Source organism: Polypterus senegalus, chromosome 15, assembly GCF_016835505.1.
Source record: "Polypterus senegalus isolate Bchr_013 chromosome 15, ASM1683550v1, whole genome shotgun sequence".
NCBI lineage: Eukaryota > Metazoa > Chordata > Cladistia > Polypteriformes > Polypteridae > Polypterus > Polypterus senegalus.
Window position 1 is genome coordinate 81,093,781 of NC_053168.1, and position 26,310 is coordinate 81,120,090.

Here is a 26,310-nt window from a genome sequence, read left to right on the forward strand (position 1 = left end):
AAAATTTATATTCCAAGGGGTGAAAACTGAACAAACCAGTTAGGAATGCCAAAATAAGGGGATTACTTTTGGGATCATAAAGTATACATTCTGGGTATTAATTAATTAAGTGGGATAGTTAATTTAATTAATACCATTATTAAAGAGTGGTATACTGAGCAAATTGGTGAACTTTTCAGGAAAGCAGGTGCAGCTGGTACATTTGCAAGTCATATTGGCTCCGATGTTTAGGTATAGTCTAACTGGGAAAATACGGAAGCCCTGCTGAGGTTGTCAGCTCTGGTACAAGCAGAGGACCAGTGGGCCAATTCTGAACTGAGGTGTTACTGGTAAAGGCTGATGGCAGTCAAGAGTTGCACCATGGATAGGAAAGCACAAAAGGCAACTAAATCAACCCCAAATGTGTGAAGAGGGGCCACAGATGTTGGTTTGTGAACAGTTTATGCAGTGGCACATGTGCTCTCACTTGGGAAGTAATGGTTGTACTGGCACCTGTGGCATGTTACCTTTCAAATTTTGATGTTAATTGTACAGCTGCATATGCTTAAACAGATAGTTAGGGAAAGTAGTCTAATTAGCAGTTAGACAGAGAACAAGTACAGATTAAAAAATCACACAATAAACTTACATTTCAGTGGGCTAGTTTAGTGGAAGGTGTGGACTTGTCTCATTTTGAACCGCCAGATCTGATGACATATGAAGACTGCAGAAAGCTAAAGAAATGGTTGAAGCAAGCCGGAGCAGATACAAGTCATCAGGAGCACTTCCAAGTTCTTTAGATTGTCTTTGAAATAAAGGAGATAATGTAATGGACAAATGGTCACGGACAACTTTTAACACTGGGAGAGCAAATACTGCAAATCAATGCATAAGTTATGCATCACACTGTTTATAAAGACATTGTACAAAACATTCATCGGGGTGGAGTGTTGTGATGTAAGATTTTGCATATAACTTGATAAATGTTTTGTATGTCTTTATAATTTAGGCAAAGCAATGTAGTTTAGTGTTACTTTGGTGAGATGCATTTGTGTTTGCCCCACCCTTTACGATTAAGTCTCTTTGTAATTTTACGACAGGATTTGGGGGATGTGTCTTAAACCAGTTTGGCGAGTGTTTCTTTGCTAAAGTCTTTCTACCCCCGCAAGTAGGCTAAGGTGTACTCTAACATATGGTTTGGGGCAGGTGTTAAGATGTTCTATTTCCCCCGTTGGTCTGAGGTATGGCTGTTTGGAATTGGCTTGTCTCGGAGGCCTTTACGTACCATGATGTCCTATTGGCTGTAGGAGTTGGACAGAAAAAACCATAAATTTGCTTGCTTTATCTCACTCTCTTTCTCTCTTACTAACATCTGAAAGAAGCATCTCTGTTACTAACATCTGATGAAGAAGACAACACAATGGCGAGCACAGCTTGGCAGCCATATTGAACAGACATGTGTCTGAAAGCTGAGCACCAATGATGCTTTAACTAGAGACATTTTAAGTAACAAACAAGTCTGTGTGCTGCCTGAACTACATATCACCATTTAATAAAGGTTGTATGGTTGCCAATATTCAAATGTACTTTGCATTTTGTTATTATTTATGAATATTATGAGTAATACATTATTTTATGTGTAGCTTAACTCCTGCTTGTCTTTTTACTACATCTAATTGCCTGAGGTTATAGATATAAAAGGGAAGGTGGGGATAAGTCATATACAATAATACCTTATAAACCGTGTTAAGCCTGTGGTATGAGGCATTCTAAGGCTACATATTAATAATACAATAGGGGAAGGTAGAGCAATATATATATATATATATATATATATATATTACTCTACCAAGATAAAACAGCAAGTACATTAGAAAAGCAGATAACTCTGTTGGTTCTCATTTAAAGTTTTTGGATGCTCCCTAACTTAATTATTTGCCTGATGTTCTTTATATTGGACATTTTGGAAATTTCTACTGTAATTCTTTTACTAAGCAACCACTATGTACCATTTAATCTGATTTGCTAAATTGTTATTGGTAATTGGAAGCTGATGACTTTAATTAAAAACTTTAAGATCTTGCCTTTTCTGGCATCTTTTACAAACATAAAAATAGAAAAGTATTATATTAGTCATTGGCCCTACCTTCCACCTACAAGGAGCTATTATCACGTGTGTAGAAATTTTCAATTATACTTTTAAGCATACAATTTACCTTCTATTAATATTTAGGTTTATGTCACACTGTTCTGTCTTATACCATTTGCTGTCCCTGCAGTCCTGTATTAGAATAAGCAAGTTTGAATGAATTGATATTTATTTAGAAGACATTTTTATTCATAATTCAAAATTGCCTGAATATGCAAGCAACGTTTCCAACACTAAACCAATGACACAATATGCAAATAACATTGACAAGCTGAATTATAAGCTGGTTATAATTGTGTTTAACACATCCTTCTGTTCTTCTAACCCGCTTGTCCATTTTAGGATTGTGAGTGCCCAAACCTATTCCAGCAACAATGGGCACAGCGTAGTAGTCAACCCCTATGGGTGCCAGTCCATGGCAGGCTCCATGTGCACACCAATGCTATCTCATACTGAACCAATACAGAACATTAAATTCACAACCATCTCAAGCAAACCATTGCAAACAGTGCTTTTTAATGGGTTGAAACTGATACTCACTGTAATCCAAATTGCCCCTGAAGCTAAATAAAGTCATAAGAGGTTAATTTTCAGCCCCTTTTCAAAAATGTGTGGTGGAATTGGCAGTTCTGTTTGTAAAGGGAGAGGTTGATACTTTCTATCCTTCAGTAAATACATCTTGAAGCAACCAGTGGAGATTGACCATAACAACTAAGGCCTGATCTGTGAGTGTACAGGTAAGGAAAAAATAAGGGTTTTTATTCTAATGTAAACTGCAGCTAGAAAATGGTAGAAAAACCAGAAATGACATTGCCAGGGAATTTCTCTTTATTATTAATGTTTTAAAGCTGAGAAGAGGACCCTGGGCCAGGAAAAAGGGAATTTGTGTCCTGGAGCAATTTAAATCTTTGTGATGAAATTCAAATATTCATGCCAAGGAATCTGTTTGAAAATTTGATTTTCCTAGATTCAGCTTCATTCAGTTTATGGTCACATATTTAAACGATAATAAATAATATTTTGTCTTAGGAGCCAGACAAACATTTGCACATGATCTCCAGTAATCCCAAAATGGTGCAAGACCACAGAATATGATAATGCATATATTGTGGATATTTGGTACGTACAACCTGGACACAAAACACTGCTATAAACGGCAAAGGAGAGCATTGGAGAGAAACAAACATGCCGTCAGACAGCTGTTTTTACGGACTTGGAGAAATGCATACCTGATCTCAATTAGCTACCTAAGCACACATATGGAACTCCCCTAAAAGAGGTCACCCAACAAAAGTCTCTGAGTTTTTAGTCAGTGTTTTAATATGAGATGTTCTGTTAAAGATTACAACTATTGTTTACTTTAGCCCAGGTTTCCTCAGACATGTCAGAAATTAGAGGTACTCTCATACCTTTTTCAGCGACCTTGTGTATCACAGATCCTTGATGATCCAAATATGATCTATCACTTTAGGGATCTCAAATAGCTGGCAGACTGCCTTGTTGTTCCATTGATGCTGACTGGGAAGTGACTGTTTATGCTTCTTCTTAAGTCCAAAATTAGTTCTCCTGCCTTGGTGATTTTTACTGCAGATATGTTTTTGCTACAGCACTTTCTCAGATTTCCCACCCAAGGTCTAATATATCATGTCATCATTAGTCCTGCTCAGCCCAGCCACTTTAATGTCATCAGCAGATTTGATGATGTGGTTGTTGCAAAATTTGACTGTGCAGTTGAGAGGCTGAGGCAGCATTTTAACATAACATAGATGTTTTGCTACCCATCTTTTTTCCAAAGTTCTGCTTGTTAAAAGCTCCTATCCCCTCTCTCTCTCTCTCTCTCTCTCTCTCTCTCTCTCTCTCTCTCTCTCTCTCTCTCTCTCTATATATATATATATATATATATATATATATATATATATATATATATATATATATATATATATATATATATATATATATATACGCACGGTTGCGCAGTGGTAGCGCTGCTGCCTCGCAGTTAGGAGACCCAGGTTCGCTTCCCGGGTCCTCCCTGCGTGGAGTTTGCATGTTCTCCCGTGTCTGCGTGGGTTTCCTCCGGCGCCCGGTTTCCTCCCACAATCCAAAGACATGCAGGTTAGGTGGATTGGCGATTCTAAATTGGCCCTAGTGTGTGCTTGGTGTGTGGGTGTGTTTGTGTGTGTCCTGCGGTGGGTTGGCACCCTGCCCAGGGTTGGTTCCTGCCTTGTGCCCTGTGTTGGCTGGGATTGGCTCCAGCAGACCCCCGTGACCCTGTATTTGGATTCAGCGGGTTGGAAAATGGATGGATGGATATATATATATATATATATATATATATATATATATATATATATATATATATATATATATATATATATATATATAAATATATATATATAAATATAAATATATATATATAATATATAATATAATATATATATATATATATATATTATATATAGTATATATAGTGGCCACCAGAAGGTACACCAGCTCCCCAACACAGGTAAACGCTAGGCACAAGTCCACAACAACATACGTTTTGTTTTGACAGGGTAGGCGCCTTCCCTTCGTTCCCCCAATAATGCACAGTACAATAAAACAAAGCACAATAAACAACACTTTCTTTTCTTCTTTCTGTTTATCCCAGTTTTTTCACCTCCACTCCTCTTCCGGCAAGCTTTGTACTTCTTCCTCTTGAGTAAGGTGAGGTGGCTCCTTTAATGCTGCACTTGGGATTGCTTCAGGTGGCTCATCAGTGTTGCCTGGATTCACATATAATATATATGCATATATATATATATATATATATAGGTGGCTATATATATATATATATATATATATATATATATATATATATATATATATATATATATATATATATATATATATATATATATATATATATATATATATATATATATATATATATATATATATATATATATATATATATAATATATATATATATATATATATATATATATATATATATTATATATATATATATAATATATATATATATATAATATATATATATATATATATATATATATTGAAGCAAAAAATATTGTATGTCTTCAAAATTATCAGGGTATCAATCTGAATTAAACTGCATAGGTAAGCTGATTGAGAGGGTAACATGACAGAAAGACAAATAAGAGCTGTGACATTTGCTGTGCATGAGGCAGACTGTGGAAGCCATTTCTGTGATAGGAAGGAGAACAAGTATGACAGCTGCAGCATTTGCTAAGCATTAAGCACATGTAGTGCAGCATATTACTGGTACTCTTGAGCTACTGGGGCTTGGAATTTTGATCTATGGAGGTCCGTAAGTCTGTATATTTCTAACTGAAGATAATTGCACAAGAATGCATCTCAAAATTACAGAACTATCTCAGTGTGAGCAGGTGTGTTGAAGGTAGTTATGTAATGAGTAAATAAATCCTAACATACTACACAATGGTCATTACACCTTGCCTGGGTTTCAGTGACAGTGTGTTGTACCAAAGAAATGGTGTTATGCACTGACCTGTTGACTTATCCAGGCAAAACTACAGTGTCTATGTGTAGTCTAGAATAGAGTAGTCATTAACAGTGCCTGTAGAATAGTGATTAAGGGTTTTTACTTTTTTTTTTCTTGTGCATTGGTATTGTGTTAGTTTTTTAAAGCAACAGTTACAATAAACAGGGATAGTGAGGTTTTGAGAATGGATTTCAACATCTTTATAGTGAAAAGTCAAGCAAAATGACACCTTTTATTGGCTAACTAAAAAGATTACAATATGCAAGCTTTCGAGGCAACTCAGGCCCCTTTCTTCAGGCAAGATGTAATATAAATAGTTTATTTTTCAGAACTTAAATAATATTTGTGGGAAGTTAAATAATTAGAAGACTTGGCTTTTTACTAGCCAGATAATAAAATGTATGCATTTGTAGTCAGCAGATAGACTTAGTTGCTTTGTGCAGTCCAGTACATCAACTTGAAATCAATGTTGACCATGTTTACTTCTTCTCCTCAGTAAGACACACATTTTCAAGTTGCCTGAGTGCTTTTATAAGGAGCATTTAAGTGTAACATGCAGAAAGTTGAATACTTCTGAAAGAAATCACATACAGTGTGACTGTTCATATTTTCTTTCTGTTTCTTTCAGAGCATGTGATGTATTCTGTGTGTCTTTGGGCACAAAGTCACTAAGGAAGTAAAGGGACAATAGACTTCTGTGTCATCAGAAGTGTTCTCCCAGGTTCTTATTTTGTTGAATAGGTTTTGTTTTCTAAGGTGATTTCCATTAGTATAGGTTGGCAGAGAACATTGCATCCACGTGGGATGATTAAAGGAAAAATAGAAAAAAAATACTTCAGTTTAGTTTGGAAAATGTGTATTGAGCCACTTATTCTAGTGGAACATTGTAACAATAGGAGGAAAGCAGCAGTTGCTAATTTTAGAGGACACTGTCAGAAGCAACATTGCAAAAGATGATCATGACATTAGCATCCAGTTTCTTAATGATCAGATTCAAAGCTATTTGGAAAGGATAGGCAAATAAAATTCAGTAATTAATAATAATTTTGCAACATCAAACTTCTTAATAAATTATTCAAAAATGGGTAAATTGTAATTGATTATAATGTAGATGTGGAATATTTACAGTAATTGAGGCTCCTAAGGCCTGTGTCCAATACAGGTTTGATTTCATCCTTTTACTAAATTCTGTATTAGCATCTCCCTTCATCCAGTACTTGAATTTTAAATGGATAGAGGAAATATAAAAAAAGAGTGACACAGTGGTCCAGTTGTTTGTGCCTCTTTTAATTGCAGCCTGGGCACATTTTCCTTATGTCTGCATAGGTGTTTCTCCTTGTTCTCCTTAATTCCTACTACATCCCAAAGATGTGCAGGTTAGGTTTACTGCCAACCCATAACAGGCCTGAGTGATTGTGTATATATTTGTGTGTACGTGTGCATGTACATGAACTATTTGAGTCCTTGTCTAGGATTGGTTTGTTCTGGGGTAGGATGTGTGACCTTAAAACTTGATTAAGCAGGATCAGAAAATAGATGGATGAATGGATATGCAAATGAGAAGATTAAACGATTATAAAGTATGCCAGATTTAATGTTCCTAAACCTTGTAGATGCTCTTCACATTTTCAGATTAGTATACTTTAGTTTCTTTAAACAAAGTGTTTATTGGGTTGCAATGCCTTATTCCTCAGACTCAGACAGAATTAGAAATTTTCCACAAAAGTAGAGTGATTGATTTTTTGATATTTGTATACTGAAAATAAAAACAATTGAACTGGATTACCTGTACTAGTCCATGGTATTTGCAAATGGGTACCGTAATGTATGCGGTATCTTTAAAACTCATCCTCTCAGTATACCTGTTGGTAATGCTGTAGATCCACTGATAACTGTCAAAGGGAGATTATCCTTTGAACAAGATCACATGCAGATGTGGGCACACACTACTTCTGGCATTACAACATGGGGTACAGACCCTCTGTTACAGTTTAATTGCCTTTCTGAAAATTATACCAGCAGGTCGCTATACAAATTCAGATTTTACTGCTTTTGGCATTGTAAAAGTAGCTAAAATACCATCTGGTTATCCTAAGTTGATTTGCTGAGGACTGTACAAGTAATGGAGGTAAAAAGATAGTAGAACAAAAGGAAGTTGACATTTGAGAGAAGACCATTGAGTAGTTCAAGCTTGTTTGTTTAGCTAATAGCTAAGCTTTCTAACCATCTTATTCTGATACTTCTTGAAGGTTATGAAAGGTTTCGGTTTTAACTACATGACTTGGCAGTGTGTTCCAGATTCCCACAACTCTTTAGCACTTCCTGCCTTCAGTCTTAAATGCACTTGCCCTCAATTTCCACTGGTTTCTTCACATAAATAATTCCCCATTTATGTGGAAGAATTTTGCTGTGTTTACTTTATTGATGTCTTTAAACAGCAATATTCCAAGTTAACTACTGGACATCACAATGTAATGATTGGTACATTTTTACTTTACTATCTAATGATATGAAAAGTGGATTCTTTGAGTCTTAATAAGAGAAATAGCTATAAGAAAAATATAAACTACCTAAGGTAGTTTTCATAAGGTCATGGAAATATGATCTCTAACTGTGTTGCAGTTTTATATGACTTGCTCACCTGCACCATTTTGGTGATCTTCCTTCTCAGGTTCCATGTTTACTGGATATAATTCTCTTACCCCACTTGGTAAATTATTTCATTGGTTTTTGAAACAAAACCTTTCAGCCTCACATTTTACAATAATGTCTTATTCACCATGCTTTAGTTCACATGATCATGGAGCATTTAGAACTGTTTCTTAAACCTTTTAAAAATTGTATATCATTTTCTTGCCTTCCAACTGTGTATACGCTACTACTTGCTTCCTTCTTTTGGGTTTGTAAAAATGATTTGTGTGATTCTGTATACATATTATTTCTGCTGCTGGTTTGATTCAGTCATTTCAGAAGATGATAGTGACATTAACTATTACCCAATGGAGCTTCCTTTTGAGTATGATATCTTAAATGTATAATTCAGAAGTGGGTATGATAACGTAAGTATGACCGAAGGGATGAGCACAATGCAACAGACTGAATCGCCCTGTTTAACATGACATCAAATTCAGGGTCATAGGGGTCCTGGAGCTTTTGTGGCATTGATTGCGAGACAAGAACCCTACCATGGACAAGATGTTAGTTCGAGGTCCGCTCACACTTGCCCACATGTATTCAAGTTCAAGTTAAAGCCAGACATAGACGCTGAAGCTTTTTGTTATACTGTCCTAATGGTATATTTGTGACTATCTTTCTATGTACAAAGTAGCCAAGACTGGCACTAAGAATAGCTCTTAGAATCAACTGTGTTAGTAATAAATAAATACTGGGATAGGCTGCAGCTTCTCCATGACCGTGTTTAGGATTAGCAATCTTGAAAAAGAATGGATGGATGGATGCATAATATTAAGAAATATGCATGAAAGAACTTTTGCTTGTACTGTACAGTAGTTTTCTCTAGGACATATTGATTTACTAGGCAGTTAAGTAAATCTGTTCTTAACCAACAGCAAAGAACTGCCATCCTAAAAGAAAATAAATCAACAAGAGATATCAGTAACTGCAGCCTGGTTTTCATTTTTAGAAAATAATCCAGAAGAGCAGGATAGAGCAGTGAGAAGTCTGAGGCAGAGCAGCCTCTGATCTCTATCTGCGACTCAGTTTTTCCATGCTTTCTCATTCTCCTCGTGATGCTGACTATTGACCCAGCTAACCGGGACAGCAACTCTTGGCTTCTGATGCTTTGCACACTACAAACTATGTATTATATTCACATCTTAAGAAGAGCCAGAAGATTTCCTTCTCTCAGGCATGATCATTTTAAAAAGTCTGAACAGTTATTTGTAGCAAAAGTGGCTTTGCATCTAAGAACTTTTAATATTAATTTTGGTGGTTTTAGTGAGGTTATATTTATGCATATAACCATCCATACTATTGGGCCTCTCAGTGCCCTTGATAATTAAGCTCATCCATAGCCTCAAGCTGGAAAAATCTATATATGAAAGTAAACAATATTTGTTTTCTTTTTGGTGTTTTTATCAGAGCTGGATTCTTCATTTATAACAGAATAGAGCAATATGAGTCGATTGGCCCAGCAGGGTTTTTACTAATGATGTATGCATACTGATGGCTGGAGAATCCCTTTATGTACCACTGCAAGTAAAAGGGAGAGGTGTACTAAATATTTAAATAGTACCTTGGAAGTAACAATTGTACCAAAATGATCAAGGCTGTCAAAAGGAGACTGAAGGAAGGCCTAAACTACTAGATTAAGGACAGTTAGAATCTGCCTTTTTAGTCCGGAGGACAGGTAGTGTGCATTGAACAGTATGTGAACCTTGGAAGCCTTTACATAAATGTCTGCACCTAACAGTACCCTTATTTGTACACTTCTGGGCACCATGCCAGCACCTCTGCAATGTATATAGTTTTTTAAGAATGAATTGCCTTTTTTGATTCTCTATTAACATGAACACACAGGAATGCTTTTGAGCCTCCTGAATACAACGCAAAGCAGTGTGTCGCAGTGGTTAAGGCTTTGGACCTCAAACCCTGAGGTTGTGGATTCGAATCCTGCCACTGACACTCCATCACCCTGAGCAAGTCATTTCACCGCTTGCGCTCCAAGTGGAAAAAGAAAAGAAATGTAGCCATTTGATCTCAAATGTTGTAAGTTGTTTTGGATAAAGGCATCAGCCAAGTAAGTAAATATAAATGTAGAATTGTGCGTCAAAGCCCAGTTCACTCTGCCTGATTTGATTGTTGTTGCACCTACTGCATATGCATTAAATAAAAGATAAAGGAAAAAATCCCTAAATGTCACTGTTGTATTCTTATTACAGTGGCCACTTCTAAGAAGTCTAACTAATTCCATCAGAAAGGTACTTATCGATTGCTGCTTTCAAACGTGAAATACAAAGCCAAAAAAATCAATTGTGAACTGTAAAACGCTCACTTGCTCCCACCACAGGGCTTAATGTTCTGCAAGCCTTGAAGGTTATTTAAGCTTGCCCAGGCCGTCGATGGAGTTAATATTATTAGAAGGCCAATAAGCTTCCTACCATACTTAAATGCAGTTCCATTTGGCATTATGTTACTGACTAATCTGGATACACTGAAACAGTGTTTCAGAACTGAAGTGTGGGCTTGAGACAAATTCTTTTTTAATTTAGGTTGTTAAAGTACAGTGTCTGATGCGATAGAGAGAGAGAGAGAGAGAGTAGCAGAAGTATTTTTTACTTTCTTTGAGGTTTTCTTACCTAAATGAATTTATATCCTAATTACCTGAATATTATATCCATCCATTTTCTAACATGCTTAATCCAATTCAGGATCCTAGGGGCCAGAATCTATCCTAGAAGCAGTGCATCACTGAAGTGCTCACCATCACATCACTGGGCACTTTCTCACACACACTGGGCAAGTTTAAAATTTCTAGTTAGTGTATCACACACACTTTGGGATGTGGGGAAGAAAAACAGAGTTTGCTTAGAAACACCAACACGTATAGTATACAGGCAGCACTGGGCAAACTTTGCATAAACAATTATCAGGCCAGGGTTCAAATCACAAACTATAAAGCTGTGAGTGTCTCTAACGAACCTAACTTGAAGGTAGGAAGAAAACTGGACTGCTATTTTTCCATTTTTCTGATTCTTTTTTTTAAAAATAGAGCTCCATGGAATTCTAATTTATGCTAATTTATTGTCACCTACTAGGTATTTTGGGTTAACCTGGAAAACAGAGTACCCAGAGTGAACTTATACAAACAAAAGGAAATTGACTGGGCTAAGAATCTAACTCAGACTCATGAATTTGAGTTGCAGCGCTAAATGCTAAACCACCATACCACCATACCACCCTATAAATGGCAATAAGCTGGGTGGAATTTAAATTTATTTTTTTTATGGATAACAATTGTTTATCAAAATAAACATGTCTTCAGATTGTGTCCAGCTGTGAGATTTGTTTTAAAAAATGTGCTTGATTTTATATTTTCCCAGTATTCTGAAATCCAATTAACTGATATCTCTAACTCTAGCTGGAAAATTTTTAAAAAGATAGATTTATATATTTTTTAATTTCATTTTTATTTTTTGTATTGAAAAATGTTACTAGCAGATATAGTCTTAGGCAAATTTGTAAAAACAAAATGTGTTGTTTTGTTGTAGACCCTTTGCATGGTGGTATAATGGTGAGTGTTGCAGCCTTACCATTCATGAGACTGGTGTCACATTTAAGCCTTGTTACTGCCTGTAAAGAGTTTGCAAATTCTGCAAAGTTTTTGTGCTTTTCTTCTCAAGTATACCAGTTTTTCACCTAAAAGATGTGTATGTTAGATTAATTGACAGGTTTAAATTGCTTGATGTGTATAAGTGTGCCCTGAGATGGACTGGTGCCACTCCTAGGGTGGTTTTAGTTTTTTCACTTGGCAGTGGTGTCATAGGTTCTGCTGTATTGCAGTTCTAAAATGGGATTAAGCTGGTTCAAAACTTTTTCTGGTGTCTTTTAAAATCCTTTAAAATGAATTATGTGATAAATCATATACTGTAATGTATAACAGGGAAATTCCAACCTTCCTCTCTTCAAATGGAGACAGTCACAGCAAAACGTGCATTTAAAAGCAATCTCAATGGCTTTTTTGTTTTACACATTGATGGAGTTGAAGGACTTTCCAGTACCAAATGAGAAATTCCCTATAATAATGCACTTTAAAATAGTAAATTCTGTCCTCATTATACATTACATCTATGAATTGGTTGTTCCACCCCATTGTTCTTTGTGTTTTCAGTATTTTTTTGTCTTAAATTAACCATACATTTGTTGGCTTTACAAGAAAGCACTGCAGAGTGGCCTTAAGAATACACTTTACAGCAGCACTGCATGGTAGAATTACTGAACAATTTTGTGGTTTTCTTCCCTATATTTCTCCAAATAAAATTACTTTCCACTGACACACTTTGGCTATGCATTGGTATTTCCACAATACAGTCCTATATCCACCCTTATGGTAGTTCAAATCACTGGATATTTTTATTTAGTTTTTCACAGTGACAAACTAGTATTAAATTAAATATAAGTTGTATACAAATATAAATATTGTTTAATGACAGACTAGTCCACAATAGATCAGAGATGGAACCACAAAGAAAATTTACCCCCACTGTGGCATTGAAGTTGCACATGGTATATACTGAAATAAATACTCTTCACTAAAATAAAACGTTAAACTAAAAGTATGAAAACCAGAGTTGTAGTATTCTTTGTTTCCTACAGTCTTTCCTTGGGGCTAAATATAAAGTGGAAATTAAACAATGGGAAGTCTGTGATTAGCTGAAGCCAAAATCCCTCTTTTTCTTTTTTCTGGGCTTCACAAAACAACACCCAACAAACCTTCCTACCAATCGCTAAATCATTTTAATTAATCCTGATTGAATCAGCACTAACACTTATTGCTTGGCACCTATTCAAGTTGGTGGTTTAACTAAATGGTAGGACAAAGCCAACACCCCCTAGGCTGAGGGCTTATTCTTTCCTTTAAATACCTGTGTACTTCAGGACACATTACAGTGCCACTGCGAGTAGGTATATGGCATTGCACAGAACACTTACATTCTGCAGGTGACACCCGGAACATTTTTTCAACTTTAAATACTTTCTGAATCTATGTCATACAACAAGCCTGATGATAAGTACTTTTAGGTTAACACTTTTATGTTACTATTTCTATAATTTTTTCCCACAGTTCAATGCCAAAAATAAAGTTATATATGGTAAAAGAAAAGAAGATAAGTGGACATTCTAAGGGGTGAGGTTCCAAAAAGGAAAAGCCCCATCTAAGTGCTATTTGGCAAAAAAGATGGAAAAAATGTTGATAAACTGAAAAAATACACAGATGGGATCAGCCATGTATCTTCCAGTGCTTTGGTCTTCTAAGTGGTGTTGACTTTAGTTGCTCTCTGATTGGCCCTAAAAGGGGAGGAGTTAAAAGTGGGACAGACCTAAGGGGTCATCTTCCTGGTGTTTCTCCAAGGGTAGATTGAGAAATGGGTCAGCAACTATACAAGACCCATAAAATTATTCCTTGTGTACACATGTAAAATATCTGTGTGTATATCTAATATAAATGTAAAAGTAAAATGGCAAGAGACCCACAGGAGTCAAAGTTTTGGGCAAAAATTCCAAGTACACGACCACAAGATACTGCGGCACTCATATTCTTTTTGTCTTGTAAGCGCCTGTCCTTTGTCCTATCTTATTATCAGACTGTTGAATGGTGGGATATTTACCCCCTTTTTGGCTACTCCCAGTAGGCAGATTCAACCTGGCCTTACAATGTTTCCAAATCCGTGATTTCAAGGCTGGGGAGGCAGAAACATTTTTTTTCCATTTCCATCACGCCTTCCTATGTTCCCTTTAGTCTAGTCCCGTTAAAGATAGTTAAGTGATCACACTTCTTCTGACTCTATGTTGATACAGTGTCTTACAAATATGTGCAGACACTTAGTTTACATGTTACAAATAAATTATACAAGTATCATTTTGCACATTTGGAGACACTTGAAGAGATACTCGGCATTGTGATATTGTAACTCCAAGTTCATTCCTTGGCAAGTGATACAGTAGATTTATTTTCTGTGTACTATTAAAAGAGAAACGTTCAGGATTAAAATGCCTTTATTTATGAAGTTCATTGGTCAGGTATTAATTGAAACATACAAATGAAAAATGGAGAAAGTCTTCTTGGATATTTGAGTAAAACTGTAGTGCCTCCACCAATTCTTAATGTGTGAGGTATGAACATTTATGCAAACAAGAATGCTTTTGTTATTAAATCATTTTAACATGAGTATTTTGTTAACTATTTTCAGATAGAAATGTTAAAAATTACTAAGCAAAGTTTGGAAACTTTCCACTGAGTTTGAATACATACCTAAAAGATCTATATTTTCATCTTGTATCATAGAATGCTTATTTAGGGCAATATGTGATAATTGAGTATTTTATCAGTCTATAAGTTTTGCTTATGTTCACAATGTTGTCAATGATATAATTAAAATAGTTTGTGTATTTGATATTTTTTTACATAATTCAAAAGTGATCATGTGCTGTTTTATTCTTTTGTTATGTTTATACACAATATTTCAAGACCATATGGTTTTTCATGTTATATATCAGATAATTCATCAAGTCTTGCCAGTCAGTTTTATTGCATCATATTCTTAAAATGCGTGTCTTTAACTCCAGAATTTTTGTTAGTACAAGCTCTCAAAAGTTTAATTTGTTGTTGTAAACCTTTTGCTTACCTACATGTTTAATGGTTTTGGGAATCTTCTACCTTTTATGTCACCGCCTTTAGCAAAATAAATGCTACTGTGTCATCTATTCCTCCTTCAATTCCCTGGCTTTCTTAATCTTGCCTTACAATATTAACAGTTGGTGTCCTAGAGTATGTAACAGATAATTTAAGAACATATCAGGCCCAGGCAGAGTTTGTCATGTGAGTGTTGTGTATTGTCAGGCAATATACTCTCAGTTCATGGACTCTCCATGACATATTCTTATAAGGTCAAGCTTTACCTAACAAATCTTACTTGATGATGTCCTGCGAGAAGGTATACATTTATACCGCAAAGGTGCAATTTCGACTTGAATAGCTGCACACTGCATCATCATCACTTACACAAAAGGCTGTATTGTCCCAGCTTGGTTAGGTGATTTGGTAGCCTTTGTAGTATTATTTCATAACTGTTCAGCTTCTTAATTGCATTTGTTGTCCAACATACAAAGGCAGCATCTGAATAAAGTGTTGACTTGGTGGTGCCAGCAAATACCTACCATCATTTGAGGACACAGAAGACTATATTTGTAAGAAAAATCAGGCACTTTTTTGTATTCACCCTCTTAATTTTGATTTTTAGTGTGTTCATTGATTTTACTGCTCACTGGATGGTTTTTAGCAGTTCTACCTTGAAATTCACTCAGCTTCACAAATAGTTAATTTTTTATAGGTTTAGTTCTGAATTCATACAAACTAATATGACTGCACCCGGAAAGAGGTTATTCAGGTAATTTTGCACACTTGATCTATTTTATGGTGGTACCAGTAACAGTGAACTGCACGATAATGTGCAGTGAATACACTTGACTTCTAGTTTTCATTCTCTTTCTCTGTACGTTTAACATTTGTTTGATCAGAGGTTGATGTGCTTGCTGGTTCCTGAGCAGCTCTTCTTTTCTCCACCCTAGCGGCCCGCTTCTTCTCGTCTTCCGTCAGCATCTTTTCGTATTAAAAATGATTAAGTCAGTGTTTGTGTTGCAATTACTTAGTACATTTTTCTTAATTTTTCACTTAAGCAGGCACTTAAGTGTTCAAACTGCCTCAAGAATGATTTAAGATATGAAGAGGTAGAGAAAGTGACGATGAAGGTGGTAGGGATGAGAACGGCACCCGTATGCATGTGCTGCACAGCCGCCCTGCTAGCCACTGCCAACAGTTGATTCTATAATAAAATAAAATAAAAAGAGGAATAAAAATCACCACCCTGAAAGCAGACAGTAGAGCTCACGTAGTATATGTGTACCAAATTTCAAGTCAATAGGTCAAACGGTTTGCGAGCTACAGGTGATTTAAAATCCTGAATAGACAAACAGACAGCCATGGTAGCATATAAGAAGATAGTGTTTATTGTGTATTGGCACAATTAAACTTGCTTGGCTTCTGCCTATGTGTACATTGGCTGTTCTCGGTGTGTTCTTGTGGATTTTGTCCTGGAGATGTGGTGTCCTCCCCATCTTGAAGATGGCTTGCAAAAGTACTTTTGTATAAGTGTGCCCTGCAGTGGACTAGCATCCTATTCAGAGTTGGATCCTGCCTTGCACCTAATGCAGCCAGTGTCCCCATGACCCTGTAATGGAGCAGATTTAGGAAAGTTGTCAGTTATTTTACGTTTGCCACAAAAAAATATGTCTGTATTTCATTAATTGTGACATGCTTGTTCACTATACATTACCTATTTCTTCATCTTTTTATGAAGTAAGTGGATGGATGGATCAATTGATTTAATTTCTTTGTGTGAATCTCTTCAATATGTTTTGCGTGTACCAAATGTGAAATGTTCTTCCAGCATTGCAGTATGTTTGGGCTGCCAGATGTTAGACAGCAAATATGAAATATGTGCAGTGGTCTGAATACTGTCCAGTTGTAGTTTTGGTCCTGAATCAATATTGTCTCTGTTGTCTCAGACAGAACAGCAGCTAGCAAAATGTACTTTTACTCATTAGCAGCTCTTTCTAGAAAAAGCCTATGGACTTTAAACATTAGGCTTACATATAGCAAAGGGATTGGAAAAGTTCTTTAGTTCTTTTCATCAAATTTTATTGGATGTATAATTAAAATACCAAGATAAGAACTTCCAGCTATGGTTATAAGCATGAATAAAGATCTGTAAAAGCTGATTCTTGGCCCGGTTAAGACAACCTTCCCTCTCTTTTTACAGTGCTTCATGATTCCAAGTTCCAATTTTTTTTAACCAAATGTCACTTTTTGCCCCATATTAAAATATTTAAAAAATACCAAAATGACACATACATATACAGCATTAAACTAAATGTATGCTGCAATTTTATTTTTCATACTTCGTGTGTATATCACAGGATTTAATATCTATACATTTTATTTTATTAACGATTATTTTCATTTATTTAACCGGCTTTTATAAAGCATAATATAGAGGAAGGACATTTTCTTTTGTTGCCTAATTTTGTCATTGCTGACATCTGACTTCTTTACAATTAATTGTTGATGAAGGAAACCAAACTTGCATGACTGCTTTTATCTTTGAAAGTGAGAATAATTTTAAATTATTCTCTTCTTAGAAAAGAGAAATGGATATTCTTCTGAATAAGTAGTGAGAATTGACAACACACCAACCTTTTGAGATGCCTATACGAACTGGCCTTTTGCTAGTTAATTTGATGCTAAGTAAGATGTCTGCTTTTGATTACATGTCTAAATGTCAATTTTGCAAGTTTTGGCGATTTTCAACAACAGCAACATTTAAGCACACTTTCATACAAATAATGTAGATCAAAGTGCTTTACAAAATTATATAAAAGGAAGTTAATATAAAACATAAACAATCAAGATTAGGCAATAATATTATATAGTATGTCACAAAGAAAAAGGTAAGATCGAATGGTCAGGAGGACCGAAAAAGCAAAAACAAAACAAAAAAAAAATCTCCAACTAGGCTGTAGAAAAAACAAAATCTGCAGGGGTTCCAAGGCCAAAAGACTGCTCAGCCCCAACTGGGTGTTCTGCCTAACATACAGTAAAAGTTCTAAATCAGTCCTCATGGTTTACAGGCTTCATATGGAAGAAATTGATGATGAGAGTCATGTGGGCATTTCTGGGACACCCGTCATTCAGTCTATAAACACATGGGGCAGCATTGTACCTTGACCAAGTAGTGGTGGCGCAGATCAACACCACAGAAGAACCATAAAAGACAGCAGAGAATAGTACAAATTAGTAGGGAATTGCAGAACTCAGAGTGAAATTGCAATTCAATGCCCAACAGTGCATTCAACAGTCCTTGTGGATGCCTGATTGTATAACATGTGTGGGCTAATGGTAATTAACATCAGGGACGTGGTCTCTAAAGGGATCAGCTCAGAATCTGGTAAACAGTTATGCGAGTTCTGTACTAAAGTGATTTTTCTCTTAATTTTTACAGTGGAGAGATCGAAACCACAGCAAATCCGAACCTCAAACACCATCAGACGGACATCTTCCCTGGATACAATAACAGGAACTTACCTCACTGGACAGTGGCCTCGTGATCCCCATGTGCACTACCCATCATGCATGAAAGATAAAGCGACTCAGGTAAAATTAATTTTTGTGCATGAAGTGAATGACCTTCAGTGTGTTACATCTGTGGGCTGTCATGAGCATGTGGCTCACATCCGGATTAGTTTTTCAAATATTATCACACTTCTTTAAGATAATGTTTGGCATCTTTGCTGGTATGTAGTGGTTTTTTTTGTTTTTTTTTTGCTTTGTTTTATTCACCTAGTGTGATGTTTATTTATGTATTTGTTTATGAATCTAGGAGAGATAAATAGCATATGGCATTCTGAGTGTACCAAGAGACAATATGCTTTGCTTTGGTGGTCAGTGGGGCTTTGCCTTGGTAGAAACTGTAATGGAGATGTTGATAGACCTTGTCAGGAAAATATTAACTGGGTCATATTAGAAAAAGGCAGAGGTGAAGTGAGAGTAAGAGTGGTAAAGGGTAACTGTTGGTCTGGTATGCTTTTCACTTTGGAAAAATATTGTCTGTATTCCCTCCATTACCTTCCCAGCATGAGCATGTTTGCATTTCAAAACTTGTACTTTGAAATACGGAGTGTGAGGAAGGCAGCCATATGATCTAAGTCCTGCATACTTTGACTTTCCTAGTTGTAGAGGATTGTGTACCTCTTAGAGGTTTATTTTCTTGAGGAACTGAACTTTCCTTCTTCCTATCTTGTGCTGACAACTAGATCAGTCTTCCTTTATTCACATTTGCTGTTAGTTTGATTTCCTTTCCATTTAATCCAAATTTAACAATATGACCATTGCCATTCATTTAAATAGGTATGGGCCTACAGTATTTATGCAAATATGCATTTCTGTTAAAGTGTTGTATGTGTAAAACTGCGTAAGTAGTCTAACTGTGTGCCCTTTGAAGAGAGCTACATGTAAATCAACTAAACTAAACAAAACATAAAATGAATTTATGAAAATTCAGGCATCTTCACAATTATGATGACCCGTGCTCTGTTTTTTTTTTTTACTATTTTTTTTTGTTTTGTTTTTTTGCTTTTTATAAACACACACTTTGTTAAGTATGTGCATACTTGCTTATCAATTCACTTTCTTATTAATTGGAGAGCTGAAGTTTATTCTGGTAGCACTGAGAGCAAGACAGGAAGCAACATTGGATGAGATGTCATACTGTTGTATTGCACACTCACTTATATGAGACCAACAGAGAATCAACAATCAAGCTGTCCTGCATATCCTTGGAAAGTGGGAAGTAAGCCTAGACAAAAGCAGCTGGAAAAAGGAAATTTTCATCATAGATGATAACCAATCCAAGAGCGAAACTCATTTGCAAGGAGCGATATAGCAACAGCCATAACTATATGCGACAGGGTGTTCCCCGGATGTTTTAGTATGTTTAAATCTAAATCTATATATAATCTAGTTATCTACACCAAAAATGCTTAAATGGAATGCCAAGGTCATATGAAGTGTTGGAAGATTTTTTTCTGATATTTCTGGAGGTAAGATGCTGCAGTGTTAATTGTTGCTGCCTCATGCTTTTCTGCTATCTGTCTGTCTGAAGTTTACTGTGGGTTTTTCTTACATACCCCTTAAGATGTGTAGGCTGATGTAATTTACGACTCTAAATTGGACCACTGTGGCTGTTAGTGATGCCTTTAGTGGATTGCTGTCCTGTGCAAGGCTGCTTTACCACCTTGCTGATAGGATGGGTTCTAGTCCTGTGTGGCTTTAAATTAGAGTAAGATGATTTGAGAATATTATTATTTCTCAAATCATGGAAACATTTTACTTGCATCATTGTTTAGCATATAAAAAATGTTGAACATGTTAAATATTTTTATAGGCTACACTGACATGATGGTTAGTACTTCTGCCTTGCAACTTCAGTATTCTGGTATTGATCTCTAACTTTATTCTTGTCTTCCTAGTGTCGCACTTTCCCTCCAGGTCTGGATTACCTCCTCATACTCCCACTAATTTCCATCACCTAAAGGCATTCTCTACATATTAGGCTGATTGTTGACACTAAGTTGGCTGAATGTGAGTGTGACATATGAATATGTTTGACTTGTGATAGACTGGTATTTCATCCAGTATTAGTTCCTGCTTTGTGATGAATGCTCTCTCTGACCCTCAAAATGGAAAAGCCAGTTCAAAACTGGATTATTTCATGGAGATTTGAATGTGTTTATTCCAATGTGCTTTTTAGCTTTTCTTAAGCTTAAGTTACAAAAACACGAAACAAACATGAGAATATGGCTTTTGGTAAAAATCCTGTTCAGCTACAGAGCTTCTAGTATGTGGAATGTTCTGAGAAATGGGAGTCTTTGAATGGTTTGTTTTTTTATTTTGTTAACGTAATTCATTTGTATTTTTCTGATCTTTTTTTTTTTTAGTGTTTTGCTATTTAAAACTAAATAACTTTTTACAAGTGTTCATGACAAACAACTTTAAATCAAACACTCTTACTGATTTTATGGTGTTTGTTTTTAGGCTTTTGCCTTTGAAAAGTTGTTGGATTAAGTTACGTTGTCATTTTAAAACAGGTTCCAGAACTGGTTCAATCATCAGTTCATTCATTTTGTAGCGTATTTATCCAGTTCACATTTGCTGGGAACCAGTGCTTATTCCAATGGCATTGGACATAAGGTAGAAACAAAACCTGGATCTGATGCCCATCCATCACAATGCCAAAACAGACATAAATCATTGCCATCTAATCTAACCTACATATTTTTGAGATACAGCAGGAAAACCAGTGTACCCAAAGAAAACTTCACACAGACGTGGGTAAAAATGCAAACTCCATGTAGACAGATACTGGGCACAAGATTTAAACCCAGGAGTCTGGAGCTTTAGGGCCACAGTATTACTGTGCTGCATTAGAACTGCTTTGATTTTGTTATTTTTATTGATTCTTTTAAACTTTTGTACTATAATTACCTAAGTTTATGTCTTTTTGTGAGATATGTTTACTTCATCCCATGTTCTCTAAAATGACGTATTGCTTTGATTCCAGTTCAGCTTTTGGATCCACAATTCCATAGGTTATGTGCGCTGTAAACAAGAACTTGTCAGTTTGAGGTTAAAGTGAAATAATCCATCTCCGGTCCTGGATATTAGTGCCCTAATCAGAAGTTGTAAAACTGTCTAAAGATATTCTAAATTGTGTAGTGTGAGTTTGACCTTTTAATATGGACCATTTGTTCATGTTTATGCTCATATGGTTATTATCATGCCCTGACACTTAACATTACGTGGCAAAAAATATGACATGGCCATTCCTGTCTGCAAAGAAGGCAAAACAGAGGGCTAGTCAGCATGCTTTTTAATGCTATTATAGTATTATATGTGCAGGGCAGCATGGTGGTGCACAGGTTAGCACTGCTGCATCACATATAGTGGGAATAAAACCTGTGTTTAGTGTAGAGGTGGCATGTTCTCCCATGCCAACATGACTTTTCCTCCATGTTGTCCAGTTTTCTTCCCACATATCTGAAAATGGGTCTGCAAGGTCCAGTTTGGAACCCCCAACTAAGGTGTGCTAGTGTGAGTATGGGTGTTTGCATGATTAGTCCTAGTAATGGACTGCCCCATCACCATGCTGAATTAGAATAAGCAGATTTGAAACTGTTACATTGTACTCTGATTGTCGATGTCATTTTTGTAAGCGGCGGCACGGTGGCACAGTGGTAACGCTGCTGCCTTGCAGTTAGGAGACCCGGGTTCATTTCCTGGGTCCTCCCTGCGTGGAGTTTGCTTGTTCTCCCCGTGTCTGCGTGGGTTTCCTCCGGGCGCTCCGGTTTCCTCCCACAATCCAAAGACATGCAGGTTAGGTAGATTGGCAATTCTACATTGACCCTAGTGTGTGCTTGGTGTGTGGGTGTGTTTGTGTGCGTCCTGCGGTGGGTTGGCACCCTGCCTGGGATTGGTTCCTGCCTTGTGCCCTGTGTTGGCTGGGATCGGCTCCAGCAGACCCCCGTGACCCTGTGTTCGGATTCAGCGGGTTGGAAAATGCATGGATGGAGGATGGATTTTTGTAAGCTCTCTAGTACAATTTCTATATTCTTATATAAAATGTATTTCATTAGAGAGGGTTAATGTTAACTTTTTATGGTTTCCTCAGCATATGAGTTTTTGGAAAAACTCTGCACTTAACTATTGAAGTGTTCTTGAAAATGTATACTACCTTGAATATAAATGTGAGCCAATATGAGCAGAACAAAGTGAAAATTTTATAAAACATACTTAACTCAGTTGGCAAGGAGAATTTTTACCTGGACACTCGTAAATGATGGCCAAGCATTTGCCAGCCAGCCAAATCTGGTGACAAAAATGCTGTTAAACAGGAACTGAACCTTGTTACAGAAGGTGAGACATATTGTGAGAATTTGACGAAGTCTTGGGGTGAAGGTCAATTCACGTCATTGTTAATGTTCAAATGAATGCAGGCTTTTTTGCAGTTCTCATATTGTGTTACAAAAATCTGCATTTTTGTTTTGTGTTAATCAAGCTTGTCATTTGTAATTTCCCAAACCATTTCTTAAGAGTACAATTCTTAACAAAAAGATGGCATTCATTTAGTAGGAAGACTGATACAAACTGAGACTTTTTTCTAAACATATTCCTGAATTGGATAAATCATTGCCATCTATGAAAACAGCTGGCATAATATAATAACAGGGTGTTTCTCTGTGATGGTATACAAATCAATTTTCTGTAATACTTGTTTCAAACACTGTGAGAAAGAGAAAATTCATTATAAGCAGTAACTGTAACCTGACATATTTAAACATTATTGCACACTAATAAAAAACAAATTGTAATTTTTAAACAAGTAATGATTAACACCTAAAATGTTTTGTATAGATTGATTCAATTATTTATTCTTATTTCAAGGACTTTTGATACATGTTTGAAGTTTTTCATCTTTCACAGATTGGTTTTAATCCTATATAGGTTTGCCTCCTGATATCAAATTCTGTTAATTTTCTAAAAAATAAAGCCAAGTAAGCAGACAGGTTAAAGCTGTTTTTGCAATTTGGTAAAAAAATAAAATAAGTAAAATGATACAGTAAACAGAAGCCTAAGATTTTAAATATAATAGTGCAGTCTGTTCAAGTGGACTAAGTAACATCACTTAAACATAAATATACACACTTTTAAATATGCTGTCCCTCCACTGACAACAAGTGCTTAGAATAATTGAAACTTTGAGCATTTTTGGAATCCGTTAAAGCGACCAGTTTTGCTTTTCATAGCAGAAAGTTAAAAGGTTATCAGAGATATGTATTTATGGAGCCAAGCATTTCAATTGGGCCAAGGGCTGAGAGATCACCCACAGCGGTGATGTTCGTGGCCCTCTTTCCTTCCACTGGGATTTTAGGATTGGACTCCCTATTCCTAGGTTGTGTGTATTATTTTTTTTTTATATAACCATATTTAAACTAATTCCTAAAATTCTCTTTTCCTTCTTTTTTGCTGTTATTTAATCACCTCAAATCAGCAACAAACCTAAAAAGGAGCTCTCCCCTGTGCTTCTTTATTTCCAACTCTAAAAGTTCGCAGGTAGAAGATGAATAAAGTAATATGGGTGTGTTTTTTTCCCCACCCCAAATGCTTCATCATGTGTCCTTAACTCCTTGTGGCCTCAAACACTGATGAAGTCCTGACCTTCATTATCCCTTGACAAGACAGAGCAAGTTTTTGAAGTTGTTACAGTGCCCAATCTAATCTGTGTTTCAGATGAGAGGAGGAGTATGTGATTGTTAAAAACCCAAATGCAATCTTAAGTTGCCGGTCCTGTCTTACTATTTTCATTTACTGGCAATTTAGATATCCGCCAGCATAAAAGTTGAAAATATTTCACCTGATATATTTTTGACTTCAAACACCTTGCTTAGAGCACCTTGAAGCTATAGCAACTACTGTCCTGCTTATAGCATTTTCTTATTTTTCTTCTGGATTCAAATAAACCCTTGTTTTAGAACCAATTTGAGCCTTTCGGATAATGACCCAAGAAGAACTGGGTGAGCCTTTTCTTGTCACAGTGTTGCTCAGGCATATGACGACATACAGCATGCAGCAGGTTCAATGAAATATAACTGTTAAAAAGTGTAGCATTTGTTGACTTGTTTTTCTATGTACTCTGCTAGCAGCCTGGAGTGTTAGTGCACCCCTAAACTTTAAAAGAGACCAGGCCTAATGTTCAGAGCTTGCTCATATGGATCTTTTAACATAGGCATTCGTGTCTTTTCACATATATTATAGCATAAAGCCTGATATACTGACTGTGCCACACTGGTTCAGGGCTTGTTATTGTCACGTTTTAGTTTGGACTTGAATGTCTTTACAGTCTGGTAGGACAGATTAGATTGAGCTACCTATAGTCATGTGTGTGGCTGAAGATAACAAACAGCCGTAGTTTTTTCCAGAATTTGAATATTTGTTTTAAGCCCAGCAACAAAAGCTTCAAATCAACAATGGGGCTCAATGGGTATTTAATGATGGTTTTGTTAGTTTTGCTATTGAATTAAATACTGTATCTTATATCCTGAAATGTGTATTTTGCATTATTGACTTTACTATTTTGTTAAAAATTTAATTAAGAGACCCATAGCATAGCTGACTGTACAAAATCTTAAACATACATTTTTAAACGAAAGGATCAAGCACCAATTGCAAATATTTAACAACTGAATGGATATAGTTAAGACATATCTGTGAAAAGTGTGGATACTGATGAGTTTCAGGTGTCTGATCCTATCCTAATAGTAACAGGGCCCAGGATGAATTCCTAGTCTGCTACTGGTGTAGGGGTAGCAAGGCACAAGGGGTTTAAGGAAGGGGACACATGATAGAGGATTGGCCTATCAGAAGCAGTGTTTTAAAGTTGAGTCCAGAATGGTGACCGTGGAGCTACTAAATATCATTATGGGTAAAAGGGTACCACCAGAAAATGCTAAGTGTTACTTGTTTATATGGTACCCAGGAAGTAGATTCTTCTGTTGCAGTAAAGCAAGAGTGAAGGGTGGGGTGAAATGCCAAGAAAATTCCCTCTGTCTGATAGTTGTCGACCACTGAGAGTTCCCACATAGAGATCCTGCTGTTTATTGGGAGTCACCAAGGATTGCCATCCCATTATTTCAGAATAAGAGCTAATGTCTAAGAAACATTCAGGTATTTTGAAAGGATTTCTTAATCTGGAAGCAGTTTGGTGGATTGCCATGGAAGTAGCCCTTTGGGTTAGGGTTTAATGTCTAATTTCTGCCTCTGACACACTTAGCTTGGAGTTATTGGATGTGTAAGAAAAGAGGCTTCTTGAGCAGGGAGGTAGTGTGGCCAGAATGATTGTTAGGAGAAAGATAGAAGTGAGGGGGGCAGTGTTTGAGTACCTCTGAATGGCAGACAAATGGACAAGACATTGCACCTGATTATTGGAGAACCAGACCTTATGCAATCAGGCTTGTTGCAGCAGAGTATTTGTTTTGCCGTCTTTTTTATTCAATGTCTTGTTTTCTTCCTCTGTTCACCTTGAGTGTCTTTTGCTATATTTGGTACATCTGAGTTTTGTGATGCATCTTGCTTAAAATAAAGGTGATGCCACTGATCATACACGTTACACTCATTAACCCTCTCTCAAGCCAGAGTCACCAGTTAATCTAACAGCTTGTTCTCACACCAAGGAGTAAAATCAGTCTGATTTAAAGAGGAACATGGACTTTCCCCAGCAGTGGTTCGAGAGAGAGATTTTTTTATAAC

At 36.3% G+C, this 26,310-nt stretch overlaps 1 protein-coding gene across 2 annotated transcripts in view; it reads left to right on the forward strand.

The window, feature by feature from the left end:
• glcci1a (glucocorticoid induced 1a) overlaps positions 1 to 26,310 on the forward strand; it is a 287,506-nt gene that overhangs the window by 34,065 nt on the left and 227,131 nt on the right. For both annotated transcript variants that reach the window (XM_039736251.1, XM_039736253.1), the window contains exon 2: positions 18,452 to 18,603. In XM_039736251.1, coding sequence (XP_039592185.1) covers positions 18,452 to 18,603 — 152 coding nt within the window. The remainder of the gene's footprint in view (positions 1 to 18,451; positions 18,604 to 26,310) is intronic.